This window comes from Carlito syrichta, unplaced genomic scaffold (genome assembly GCF_000164805.1).
Source record: "Carlito syrichta isolate Samal-C Ts95f unplaced genomic scaffold, Tarsius_syrichta-2.0.1 Scaffold309730, whole genome shotgun sequence".
Lineage (NCBI taxonomy): Eukaryota > Metazoa > Chordata > Mammalia > Primates > Tarsiidae > Carlito > Carlito syrichta.
The window spans coordinates 434419-446742 of record NW_007253826.1 but is presented as its reverse complement, the minus strand read 5'-3'; the positions used below and the strand labels follow the sequence as shown (position 1 = coordinate 446742).

At 58.0% G+C, this 12324-nt stretch overlaps 3 protein-coding genes across 3 annotated transcripts in view; 2 read left to right on the top strand and 1 right to left on the bottom strand.

Moving 5' to 3' along the window:
- PLK3 (polo like kinase 3) overlaps window positions 1-4746 on the top strand; it is a 5330-nt gene extending 584 nt beyond the window's left edge. The window contains exons 2-15 of the mRNA XM_021717416.1: window positions 158-265; window positions 354-470; window positions 623-752; window positions 831-918; window positions 1714-1809; window positions 1903-2101; window positions 2369-2495; window positions 2689-2780; window positions 3004-3097; window positions 3234-3317; window positions 3410-3572; window positions 3721-3850; window positions 4007-4120; window positions 4224-4746. Of these exons, the coding sequence (XP_021573091.1) occupies window positions 158-265; window positions 354-470; window positions 623-752; window positions 831-918; window positions 1714-1809; window positions 1903-2101; window positions 2369-2495; window positions 2689-2780; window positions 3004-3097; window positions 3234-3317; window positions 3410-3572; window positions 3721-3850; window positions 4007-4120; window positions 4224-4415 (1734 nt within the window). The 3' untranslated portion in view covers window positions 4416-4746. The remainder of the gene's footprint in view (window positions 1-157; window positions 266-353; window positions 471-622; window positions 753-830; window positions 919-1713; window positions 1810-1902; window positions 2102-2368; window positions 2496-2688; window positions 2781-3003; window positions 3098-3233; window positions 3318-3409; window positions 3573-3720; window positions 3851-4006; window positions 4121-4223) is intronic.
- Window positions 4747-4758: 12 nt separating this feature from the next.
- On the bottom strand, window positions 4759-5418 carry TCTEX1D4 (Tctex1 domain containing 4). Its single transcript, XM_008067658.1, has one exon. The coding sequence runs from the start codon at window positions 5416-5418 to the stop codon at window positions 4759-4761; it is 660 nt and encodes a 219-aa protein (XP_008065849.1).
- Window positions 5419-7575: 2157 nt separating this feature from the next.
- On the top strand, window positions 7576-12191 carry BTBD19 (BTB domain containing 19). The gene is made up of 8 exons (XM_008067657.2): window positions 7576-7661; window positions 8951-9164; window positions 9292-9345; window positions 10598-10657; window positions 11221-11289; window positions 11367-11498; window positions 11618-11743; window positions 11890-12191. Exons 1-8 carry the CDS (start codon window positions 7576-7578, stop codon window positions 12022-12024), a joined length of 876 nt encoding a protein of 291 aa, XP_008065848.1. The 3' UTR covers window positions 12025-12191.
- The last annotated feature ends 133 nt before the right edge of the window (window positions 12192-12324 follow it).

Below are 12324 nucleotides of genomic sequence, written 5' to 3'. Positions count from 1 at the left end.
GCCCGTCCGGGGGGTGATGCTAGCGAGGGCGGAGGGGGCCCGGCCGGCCTCTTCTCTGGCGTCGGGCCGGGTCGGGGCGCTTGACCCCACCGCGGGACGTCTGCGGGCCAGACCCAGCCTCTCCTGGAACACCCAGTCTGATATCCCCTCCTCTTAGGGGGGCTTCGCCCGCTGCTACGAGGTCACTGACACAGAGACTGGCAGCGCCTACGCTGTCAAAGTCATCCCGCAGAGCCGCGTCGCCAAGCCGCATCAGCGCGAGAAGGTGGGTCCGGGCTCAGCGGACGATGGGTGGGGTGGGGACGGTGGCACGGGAACCCTGGAAGGATGACAACCCCGCGTCCTCATCGCAGATCTTAAATGAGATTGAGCTGCATGGAGACCTGCAGCACCGCCACATCGTGCGTTTTTCGCACCACTTTGAGGACTCTGACAATATATACATTTTCCTGGAGCTCTGCAGCCGAAAGGTGAGGGATGGTGATTCGGTTGGGGATGGGGGTGGGGGAGAGAAGGGGTTCCTGAGACCCAAAGCTGCGGCCCTGTTTCTACTTCAGTGGGCACAGTGGGAGGGGAGGGTCAGGGAGGGCGTACTGGGCACTAAGACAGTGACTTTCTGCAGTCCCTGGCCCATATCTGGAAGGCCCGGCACACTCTCTTGGAACCAGAGGTGCGCTACTACCTGCGGCAGATCCTTTCAGGCCTCAAGTACTTGCACCAACGGGGCATCTTGCACCGGGACCTCAAGCTCGGTGAGACTCCTGGGTCAACAGGATGAGGGTTGGGAAGGGAGGGAAAGGAATCTGACATATCTCCCTGTCTCCATCTAGGAAATTTTTTCATCACTGAGAACATGGAACTGAAGGTGGGGGATTTTGGACTGGCAGCCCGGTTGGAGCCCCCAGAGCAGAGGAAGAAGTGAGTGTTTGAAGATAAGGGTGGCCACAATCTGTGTGCTACAGATGTAACGTTCATGACAGACAGTGAGTATGTATGTGGGAAGCAAGGTGACCGCCTGATGTGTGCATGCGATAAATTGGGAAGGGGTGACCAGCTGTTCTGTATATGTGGAGGTGGCAGCCTAGGTTACTGGAGAGGGCGAAGATTCCATAGGTGTATGACAGATGGGGTTGGTGCCCCTGAGTCCCTGAGACAGATGGGGGTATAAGGATTGTTGGAAGTGGATGACTGACCCTGTGTGTGGTTGGGGGAAGGTGACGCAGGCAGTGTGTATGTGTGTGTGAGACAGGCTGCGTGTGGGAAGATGGGACATGACACTCTGTGTGGCCACTGTACTGGGTGTGTGTGACAAAGATAGCGTGTGTGGCACATGAGTGTCTACGGGGATGTGACAGGTGGTGGTGGTGTGTGTGCGTAGACTATGGGAGATGACAGCCTGATGCGTGTCTGACTGACGGGAATGCAGGAAGGGGGAAGGGATCAGCGATGACCTCTGTGTTGACCCTGGAGGAGGGGCTGGGCTGGGGGTCAGGGCCTCCCCCTGTCCTGAAGAGCAGCTGAGCAGCTGAGCCAGGCGGGTGGGTAGAGACTCAGCTGCCATCCCTGGCATCCATTGTCCCAGGACAAGCAGGAGCTCTCTGGCCTTTGGTGACAGGCAGCTGCTTTGTCTGTACTCATAGCGGGGGAGGGGATGGGAAGGCCTGCTGGGCTGGGTCTGAGCCTTCCCCTCTCCTCCTTCCTACCCCCTTTCAGGACCATCTGTGGCACCCCCAACTATGTGGCTCCAGAAGTGCTGCTGAGACAGGGCCATGGCCCTGAGGCAGACGTGTGGTCTCTGGGCTGTGTCATGTGAGTCCCAATATCCAGGATCAGCGGCAGTCAGGTGGTGGGTGTGTAGGTGGAACATACCCTTCACTGTACTCCCTTATCCCTGCCCCACAGGTACACGCTGCTCTGTGGGAGCCCCCCCTTTGAGACGGCTGACCTGAAGGAGACATACCGCTGCATCAAGCAGGTGCACTACACGCTGCCCGCCAGCCTCTCACTGCCTGCCCGGCAGCTCCTGGCTGCCATCCTTCGGGCCTCACCCCGAGACCGCCCCTCTATTGACCAGATCCTACGCCATGACTTCTTTACCAAGGTTTGTGGCTCTCCAGACACCTAAACCTAAGTCTAGTCTGCATATTCCACCACCACCTGTCATATCCCCTGTAAACACTCATGTGCCACACATGCTATCTGTGTCACACACACCCAGTACAGTGGCCACGCAGAGTGTCATGTCCCACCTTCCCACACTCAGCCTGTCTCACACACACATACACACTGCCTGCGTCACCTTTGAGTGGGAACAGGTGACAGGACCCCTGAGGTCTCTCTTCTCTGTTCACATGGCTTCCCTCCCCAGGGCTACACCCCTGATCGACTCCCTGTCAGCAGCTGCGTGACAGTCCCAGATCTGACACCTCCCAACCCAGCTAGGAGTCTGTTTGCCAAAGTCACCAAGAGCCTCTTTGGCAGAAAGAAGAACAAGAGTGAGTCTGGGGTACAGAGCAGCAGAGTGGCTTGTTACATACATTTTGGGCGTGTGAGAGTGTGGGTGCCTGTGAACTCCTGGCAAGAACGTGTATTCTATAGGCACTTGGGAGGCTTATCTCTGTGTCACCCCTATGGGAAGCAAGGGAGGCTCGGGAGGGTGCTGAGGGTTGTGTCACCTCTCACCCCCAGGTAAGAACCATTCCGGGGGACGGGAAGATGTCTCCTGTTTGGTGAGCAGCCTCATGCGTACGTCCATTGGTCATCAGGATGCCAGGCCTGAGGTGAGATACTCACGTGGCACTGTTCCCCTGACTCACCCCCACCCTAGCAGCTGAGGGAAGCCTGGGATGAAAGAGACTGATGAAGCATCAGCCTCGTGGTGGCCTAATTGGCTGTGTCTCATTAGCCAGGCAGGGATGACCTGGGGTGCCCGGGGTGCCAGGACAGGGCTGGGCCATGGATTTGGAGGCCTAGCTCATTCCCTTTCCCTACCCAATCCTCCAGGCTCCAGCAGCTTCTGGTCCAGCCCCTGTCAGCCTGGTAGAGACAGCGCCTGAAGACAGCTCACCTCGTGGGACACTAGCAAGCAGTGGAGATGGTGAGGAGGCAGGGAGGGTGAACAGTGCTAGAGGTTACTGGGGCTGAGACCAGGGACCAGAGGGAAGGAGTGGGCTCAGGGACCTGGCCTGGGTCCTGGGGAGCTAATGCTTAAATCTGTGTCCTGTTCCCTGCAGGGTTTGAGGAAGGTCTGACTGTGGCCACAGTGGTAGAGTCAGCCCTCTGTGCTCTGAGAAACTGCGTGGCCTTCATGCCCCCAGGTAAGGCTGGGGTCTGGTACGTGTAGATGTGGTGGGAGTTCTGTGGCTGAGAGGCCAGTAGCAGGTCCTCACTCTCTCTTCTCCTATGACAGCGGAACAGAACCCAGCCCCCCTGGCCCAGCCAGAACCTCTGGTGTGGGTCAGCAAGTGGGTTGACTACTCCAACAAGTTTGGCTTTGGGTATCAACTCTCCAGCCGCCGAGTGGCCGTGCTTTTCAACGATGGCACACATATGGCCCTGTCAGCCAATAGAAAGTAAGTGCTGTTATGGGATGCCTTGTATTCAGGCTACTGTGCCAGCAGGGCTGCACCTTGGTGTGTGCCCCTGGGCTCGGGGGCCTGGGGCTTCTTGGGAGCGGCGTTGGTGCAGGGATCCCTCTGACCTCCGCCTCCTCACTTCCAGGACTGTGCACTACAACCCCACCAGCACAAAGCACTTCTCCTTCTCTGTGCGTGCTGTGCCCCGGGCCCTGCAGCCTCAGCTGGGTATCCTGCGGTACTTTGCCTCCTACATGGAGCAGCACCTCATGAAGGTGTGTGGCTGGGGTGGGCCACATGAGGACTAACATCCTGATCCCTTACGATTCTTTGGTGGTAGGGGGGCTCAAAGCTAGAGGTGAAGGGAGACATCCATAGGGAAGGGGCCTGACCCATGTCGGACCTTTGACCTGCCCCGCCCCTGCTCCCAGGGTGGAGATCTGCCCAGTGTGGAAGAGGTGGAGGTGCCTGCCCCGCCCTTGCTGCTACAGTGGGTCAAGACGGATCAAGCCCTACTCATGCTGTTTAGTGATGGCACTGTCCAGGTAAGAGTCTCTCCAGGGGTTGGTGGGGAAGGTCACCCACGTGCTGGGGAGGAAACTGGGCCTGGGGACTAGGCCCTGATCACCGTTACCCTCCTGTGCACAGGTGAACTTCTACGGGGACCACACCAAGCTGATCCTCAGTGGCTGGGAACCACTCCTTGTGACTTTTGTGGCCCGAAGCCGCAGTGCTTGTACTTACCTCGCTTCCCACCTCCGGCAGCTGGGCTGCTCCCCAGACCTGCGGCAGCGACTCCGCTATGCTCTGCGCTTGCTCCGGGACCACAGCCCAACCTAGGCCCCAAACTGCGGGGTGGCCTTGACCTAAGCCTTCAGGTCTGAGGCCTTCCTGTAAGGCTTTGGCCCTTGCCTTTGTGGCCCTTCCCGTCCCTTTGGTGCCTCACGGGGCTTTGGGCCGAATCCCCCAGGGAATCAGGGACCAGCTTTACTGGAGTTGGGGGCAGCCTGTCCTCACTTTCTCCTACCCCCTCTCCAAGATAAGCCTGAGCCTTAGCTCCCAGCTAGGGGGCATTATTTATGGACCACTTTTATTTATTATCAGACATTTATTTATTGGGATGTGAGCCCCAGGGGGGCCTCCTCCTGGGAAAATAAACCGTTTTGCAGAATTGGAGTTCTGTTCACTCGCAGTAGAACCCGTGGACCATGGCTACTGCGAAGAGCGAGGCGTTGGTGTAGGTGGCAGAGGCTAGCCCATCGCGTGCCTGGTCCCAGAGCGCCCGGCTGACCACATGCACGCCCTGGCCAGTGCGCGAGCCCAGCACCACGCTGCACACCAGCTTGTAGCGCGGGGGGGTGAGCTCACGCAGGCGCATGTGCACCTGCTCGCAGAGCTCCCGGGCCAGCTGCCCGGCCTCTGTGCCTGAATAGCAGATGTTGTGTAGCCCCACGGCCAGCGTAGCCTCCAGGGTGCGTTGGGCACGTGTGGCTTCCCAGCGCTGCCCCGGCGCCGGCTCTGTGTGATAGGAGGGTGCTATCCTACGCACTGGGGCCAGGGGCAACCCTGAGAAGCTGACCCGTGAGCCTAGAGGAGGCACTGGGCCCAGGGATGGTCGTCGACAACCAGGACCCATGACTGGCCCAGCCAGCGAGTTGCGGCGTGAGAAGGATGGGGCTAGGCCTAGTACGGAGTCACGGCGGGAGGCCAGGCCTGGACCTATGGGTCGGGCCTCGTCAACACTGGGTAGGCGGCCTCGTGGCCGCACTGTTAATACTTTCACTCCAGGGTCTTTGGCATTCTCCTCCTCCTGGAGTCCCGGGGGCAGAGGCCTGCTAGCCATGGATTTGCCTGCTGGAAAACCCACTCTTAGAGAGGATAGCCTTCACCGGCCATCTTTTTACCCAACCCAGTCTCTTGTTCAGTGATATCAAGGCTTTTCTTTTCCACTCCCTTCTTACCTGTGTTTTTGGAACGAGTGGATCAAATAGTCCAGGGCTGCGTGGGTTCCTAGGTCTTAGAGGGTCAAAAGCTATTAGACACACTAGCAGGGGAAGGACGCTGCTTGGTCTATGATCCTGGGCTAGTCCCTGCCCCCATGAGCTCCACTTTCCCTTGGGCACTATGGAAGTCAACTACGAGAATGTATTTCTTTCCTCCCTTCTACCTGACTTCACCAGCAGGAGGAAAATGCGCTGGCCTCTGCCTCAGCCCAGACCTCTGTCTCCAACCCCTAACCAGGAGGGACTAGCAGATCTCCCTCCTTCAACCTCACAAATCCTTCTAGCCCTGGGGATATTGAGTCCCATGGCCTTCTGCCCTAATTTGCTCTAGGGCGGCTGGCACAAAGATCCCTCCCGAGTGGCTAAAGCTGGGGCAGACCACTCGTGAGGCCCATTCTGCCTTTTGCTCCACTCATGAGGCCCATTCTGCCTTTTGCTTTTAGCCTGTGACCCCACCTCCTCCAGAATCAGTTCTCCCGAAACTCCCTCAGGCACCTGAGTCATCTGCAGCCTTCAGTCTCTGAGTTCTGGCTCCACAGCCCTTGCCCAGCTGCCCCGATTGGCAGATGGGAGGAGAAAGGCCTGTGTTGTGGAGTTGCCATGGGTTGTGTGGGCAAGCACCACACCCTTTCAGGGTCCCTCCCCCAGTCCAGCTCTGGCTTAACCTGAGAGGGTTGCTACTATGAGCATGTGCTGAGTGTGGGATGCCCCCTAGTTACTGGGGAGGAGGACAGCAGGGGCTTGAAGCTCAGGGGCATACTGCCACAGTGGGACAACAGAGGATAGAGGTAGAGAGAGGCTCCGGTCAGAAAGGCTCCCTCCTATCCTAGGGCTCTTGAGCCCATGTCCATTTCTCCCCTTGTAAAATGGCAGATGGCTGGCCATTTGTGAACAAGTCACAGAGGTTTTGGATATGGGGGAGACCTTGAGGCTGTGGGGGTGGCTGCTCAGGAATCCACCAGCCTACAGGAAGGAGCACATTAAGTCTCTATCGGTCTCCCCATCAGCCTCAACAAGGACAAACATTTCCGCTCCAGGCTCAGAGGTAGGGTGGGGCTTGGATGACATCCTCAGTTCAGGCCTGTGTGCGGGGGAGGGGAGGCCCATTGGCTCAGCTCTTAGGAGCCAGGTCTGATGCAGTGGCGGTGACTCAGTGACTTGGTGGTGAACCCCAGTCCAGTCTCCTGACCCCTGCTGACCCAAGTGCCCTGGGGCTTGTCCCCAGCTGGCCACACGTCTTGTGTGCCCTATTACCTAGATCCCCTTCCCCCTTCATGGCATTTCAGGGATGCCAGAGGGTGTGACATCTCTGTCAGAGCTGACAGCTTCTCATGTGACATTCTGCCCCGCAAGGACGGGACTGCCCCCTCCCAAACAAGCCATGTCTGAGCTCTGGAAACCATTTGCGGGGGTGAGGATTTTCCCTGTTGACTGGGGCTTTCTCAGGCCTGGCTAACCTGATCCTGACTCTGTGTGCCTGTGGGGGAAGGAAGGGCTATGAGGGCAGGGAGTCTGAACTCTAACTCAGGGTAGGCAGGGACTGGAGTGCTAGGACCCTCGGACTCCACTTAGGGCTCTCTAAGGGATGAAGTTTTCCCTGGGCCTTGGGAGATGGGCGGGGCCTCTTCTCAGGCCGGTTCCAGTCTCCATGGAAACCCACAGGCTTCCCACCCCAGCTGCCTGGGCAGGCTCCCAGCTGGGGCCTCATCCGCTGCTGCCACAGTCGCCAACACTGCCGCCAGCCGTTCTTCCCTGGACCAGACCACAGGCTTCTCCTGGCCCCTTCCTTGTGTCTCTTCCTGTCCCCGAGTCTCTGGCCTCTGATACCTTCTTCAGAAACCTGACCTCTCGTGCTCCATCCCCAAACTTTAGCTTCTAACAGGCCTCCCAAGCTTCTGCTCTTCCCACTCAGGCTTTTCTAGTTTCACCAACTCCAGGGCCTGACCAGGCCTCCCACAGACTAACAGGCTTCCTAAGCCTGGCTTTTTCCCCATCCCATGGAGACCCCAGGACTGATTGTGCACGGAGAGGCTGCACCCTTTTCCACAGCACTCAGAAGCCTCGTCAACAACTCCCGATACAGGTGAGGGGGGCCCTGCCTGTGGTTTTCCCTAGCCGGCTCTGTAGGGCCCCAGGACTCTGAGGCAGCCCTGGGTGAAAAGGAAGTGGGGAATTAGAACTTGGCCCTCCTCCCTAGTGAACTCCGAGTCTGTGGGGAAGTCAAGTGTAGAACATGGCTACCAATCAGTCAGTGTCTGAGATGCCAGAGATGGGGGCACTGGGGGGCTAGAGCCCAGAGCTGCTGTGTGAGCTCAGGCAAAGCTCTTCCTTCTCTGGATCTTGAGCTCCTGGCAGAAGAGAACGATGTTCAGCCCCCTGGATCCTGAGAGATAGAATGTAATAATACCCCCCTCCTCCCTCCAACACTCAGTTTGGTGTTGGGGCCTCCCTCCTTGAAGAAGAGGAACAAATGACCCTGTTCTGGGAGGAACAAGAGGAACAAAGCTCAAGAGATTGAGCCATAGTCCCAGACAGGAAGTAGTTCAAGGGTGCTGACTGCATCTTGCTTGCCCAGGATACTAGTTGTGTCTGAAACCAGGGATAGAGTTTACAGGAGGCAGGACTGGTCAGGAGAACTAAAATGAAGCTTTCTGACCCCACTGTCTCAGATCTGGGCTCCTCCCCAAAGGTCGGTTCCTTCCATAACTCTGCTTCTTTGAGGGTCACAGTCTGGCCTGAGTAGTGTGAACCCTAGGCTTTGGACCGAGCACTAGGCAGCTCCCAGAAGCTCACACTTCATCTCCTGCCCACTATCCCCTGCCTTGTTCAGAGGCTCAGAGGTTGGGGCCGGAAGTGATCATGAAGATGGAAAATGTGGTCTGGCTTCAGGTTGGTGCATCACTGCCGTGTCTGTTTGCAGTTGATGCACACTTTGCTCCCCACACCCCCACATCCTCCTGCCGGGAGGGCTGGAAAAAGCTGAGTTTGCAGCCAGTGGAGGAGGAGCCAAGAAGAGTTTCCCTTCCCCCAAGACTCATGCTGGGGAAGAGAAGGGTGGGTGGGTGAAGTCAATCTTGCTTACATCAGCCATGGTGCCCCCTCAGTGATCAAGCACAATTACCTCCTCTGAGACCTGAGGTTTAGGATTACAGTTCCATTTCATGGATGAGAAACCTGAGATGCAAGGATAGGAAGTCACTTGCCTGTGTTACCATCAGGTGGAGCTGGAACTAGAACTGAGAACTTCTACAAGGACGAAGTCCTGTCTCTTACATTGCAGATAGGAAACTAAGGCCCAGAGTGGGCAAAGCCCAAGTAGCCCTCTAGACTTTGGCTTCCTCTCCCCTGGCCCTCTGCTCCTCTCTCCCACAGCGATGTTTGCTTTGTGGTCGGTCAAGAACGGCAGCAAGTATTTGCCCACCGATGCTTGTTGGCCTGTAGATGCAACTTCTTCCAACGACTTCTGGGTGCAGAGCCGGGCTCTGGGGTACCCAGTCCCGTGGTACTAAGCACAGTGCCAGCTGAAGCCTTCCTGGCAGTTCTGGAGTTCCTGTACACCAACAGTGTGAAGCTGCACCGCCACTCTGTGAGCCCACTGAGCAGGGGCCTGGGTGGGAGAGGTGGGGGCGCAAGAGGCAGGAGTTTGCCCGTCAGGCTGTGGGCTCAGGAGCAGGGGAAACTCCCTTCTGCTTCCCCAACCGCCCTCTCTGCAGGTGCTGGAAGTGCTGACAGCAGCTGTGGAGTATGGGCTAGAGGAACTGCGAGAGGTGGGTTTTGTGCCAGGTCCCTGTCTCATTTCCCCTGCCTCTCCTTGGCTCTGTTCTCACCCTGCTTCACACGCTTTCTGGTCTGGAGAGGAACGTGCGCCCACACAGAGAGAAGCATGGGTGTCTCTCCATTAAAGTAGAACATGTATGTGTGCCTGTGTACAAAAGGATCCGTGGGTGTCCTGTGTGTGCTGTGGGGGAAGAGGAGATGTTTATGGCTGGTGATGTAGCTGTGATAAGTTAGCCTTGATCCCTGTTCTCCAGAGAGAAAGGATACAGACACATGAAAACACTTAACCGAGTGGCATAGGAAGTGTGACAGATGAGGGTGGATGATACGAAGAGTGTCTGAAGAATCTCTCCAGTCCTGGCACCAGGCAAAGAAGACTTCCTGCAGGAGGAAACATTTGTGTTGGATCTGGTAGAACAAATAGGATTTTGTTCAGAGTGGGAGTGGGAAGATGACATTCTGGTCACAGGGGCACCAGAGGAGCTAGTGAGACATTTGGTGTGGCTGAACAGGATGTGTCAGGAGAAGAGAGGGCAGGGTGAGACTGGAACGATGCAGGGGCTGGTCATGCAGGGCCTTTAAGAAGTTGGACTTCCATAGCCAGGCCTGGTGGCGTGCGCCTGTAGTTCCAGCTACCTGGAAGGCTGAGGCGGAAGGATCGCTTGATCCCAGCAGGTCGAGGCTGAGATGGTGGTGAGCGTGCCACTGCACTCCAGCCTGGGCGACAGAGTGAGACTCCAACTCAAAAAAAGAGATGTCATGGCCAGGATAAGGGTGGCAGTGGAAGCCCAAGAGAGAGGTGGATGGCTCTGAGAGGAGATGGAACTAGCATGGCATGACCCAGTGCTTTTCTGGATGTGAGGGTGAGAGAGGGGTCACGCATGGATGAGATTCAGGGTTCTGGTGACTTAAGCATCCTTAAGTCAGGAAGGGAACAAATGAAGACAAACATCCTGAGAGAAGAGGAGAGTGGGATTTTTGCATGGCTCTTATCTGGTCTGATTAATGGTGAATGTGCTAGAGGGCGGGTTGCTGGGCTTGGCTTTGTTAGTCTTCAGTCCTTCTGATTTTGCTGTCTTAAGCTCTGGCAACTCCCTGATTCCCCTTGCCTGGGAGGTCAGGATGGGCCTGGGGTTGCTGGGAGCATGCGTGATCACTCTTCTGAGCCTGCTGTTTCTGGGTGGGGTTAGGGTCTTGGAGCAGGGGTTCCTCCATACAACCCACAATCATTTCTATTCCCAGCTGTGCCTAGAGTTTGTGGTGAAGGTGCTGGATGTGGAGTTGGTTTGTGAGGCCCTGCAGGTGGGTGCCGTTGGACAGGTCTGGAAGGAGTCCCACTTTCAGTATGTAGAACTGGACTCCCAGGTGCTAGGAGCCCGGACCTCCTGTTTGGCCTGGAACAACGTGGGTACATGGAGGTGGGGGCAGGGGTGTTTCAAGGATGTTTATAGGATGAATTGTGTACCTAGATCTGTGGGATTGTGGGTACATCAGGTCAGGTGCAGGAGCAGGATAGCTGAAGAGGCTGGAGGTCTTTGCTGGTCTTCTATCAGGGCTGGAGAATGGTTCTCAGCAGGACTTGGGGAAGGGAGAAGGGTGGGGTGGAGAGTTGAGAAGCCAAGCTTAGGCTCCGTGGCGAAGACATGGCATGGTCTCCTCTAGCAAAGAGCAGCTTGTTAAGTCCACCTCGGTGTACATGTGTGAATTGGGGCCTTCATTGGGTCTAACTTCCTGGGAGACCATAGGTCCTGGGAGTCTCCCCGACTAGGGCTAGAGTCAGGCCTGCAGTAGTGGTTCCTAGGGTGGAGGGCTGGGCTATGCAGCCTCCACAGTCTCCAACCTGATCTCCCTCATTCCGCTTGCAGGTGGCCGTAACCTTTGGCCTGCGGCCGCTGCAAGAACATTGCATACACTTCATAGAGGCCCATAGCCAGGTATAGCTCCCCATCTTCATATTCCTAACCCCACACACCTCATTCGGCTCCTCCCTGACCCATATGCCGGCTCGCAGGAGGCGCTCCGGACCCGAGGCTTCCTGGAGCTGTCGGCGGCCGCACTGCTGCCCCTGCTGCGCAGCGACAAGCTCTGCGTAGACGAGGCTGAGCTGGTCGGAGCGGCCCGAAGCTGGGCGCGCGTGGGCGCGGTGAGTGAAGCCTGGGAGAGCGCGGGGGCACCGAAGGAGGTGCTGGCCTCAGGAATCCGGCAAGCGCGCATCGGGGCAAGTGCCTCCGCTCCGCCCGGGCTCAGAGCTGGCGTTCGCAGGCGGTGCTGGAGCGGCCTGTGGCAGACGTGGCGGCCCCGGTGGTGGGAGAGCTGCGACTAGCCTTGTTGGCCCCGGAGGAGCTGAGCGCCCTAGAAGAGCAGAACCGGCGGGAGCCGCTCATCCCGGTGCGGACGCGGGGAACCAGGCTCAGATCCACCCGGCGGCGTGGGGACAAGGCGCTCGGGGGGACAGGAGGGGTGGTGGCCCGGCCCAGAGTCCTCGCGGTGTGGGGGCTCCGCGGGACTCCGCAGTGACCGGCCTTGTCCTGCAGGTGGAGCAGATCGTGGAGGCGTGGAAGTGCCATGCCCTGCGAAGAGGGGATGAGGTTCGGGGCGCCCCATGTCGCCGCCGGAGAGGCACCCTGCCCCGGGAGCATCACCGCTTCCTTGACCTGCCCTTCAGGTGACCCAATGCCAGGACTTGCGAGGAATCCAGAGCCTGCCCAATTATGCCTTGCTTAAAACTACAGCTCCCGACGTGCTCGGCGCTCGGAGCGGGCTTCCGCTCCCAACATGCCCAGCGAGCGCGGCGCCGGAAGGACCGTTCTCGGCTAGGCACCGCCCCTTGGGCTGGGGAGCGGGGGTATAGGGCGGGGCAGAACGGGGCGGGGCGGGAACGGAGGGTTTGGGCTGGGCCTCCCAGACCCGCCGAAACCGGAGATTTCCTTCTCTACGCCCTGTTCCTGGGCATTCAGGTACACCAGTCT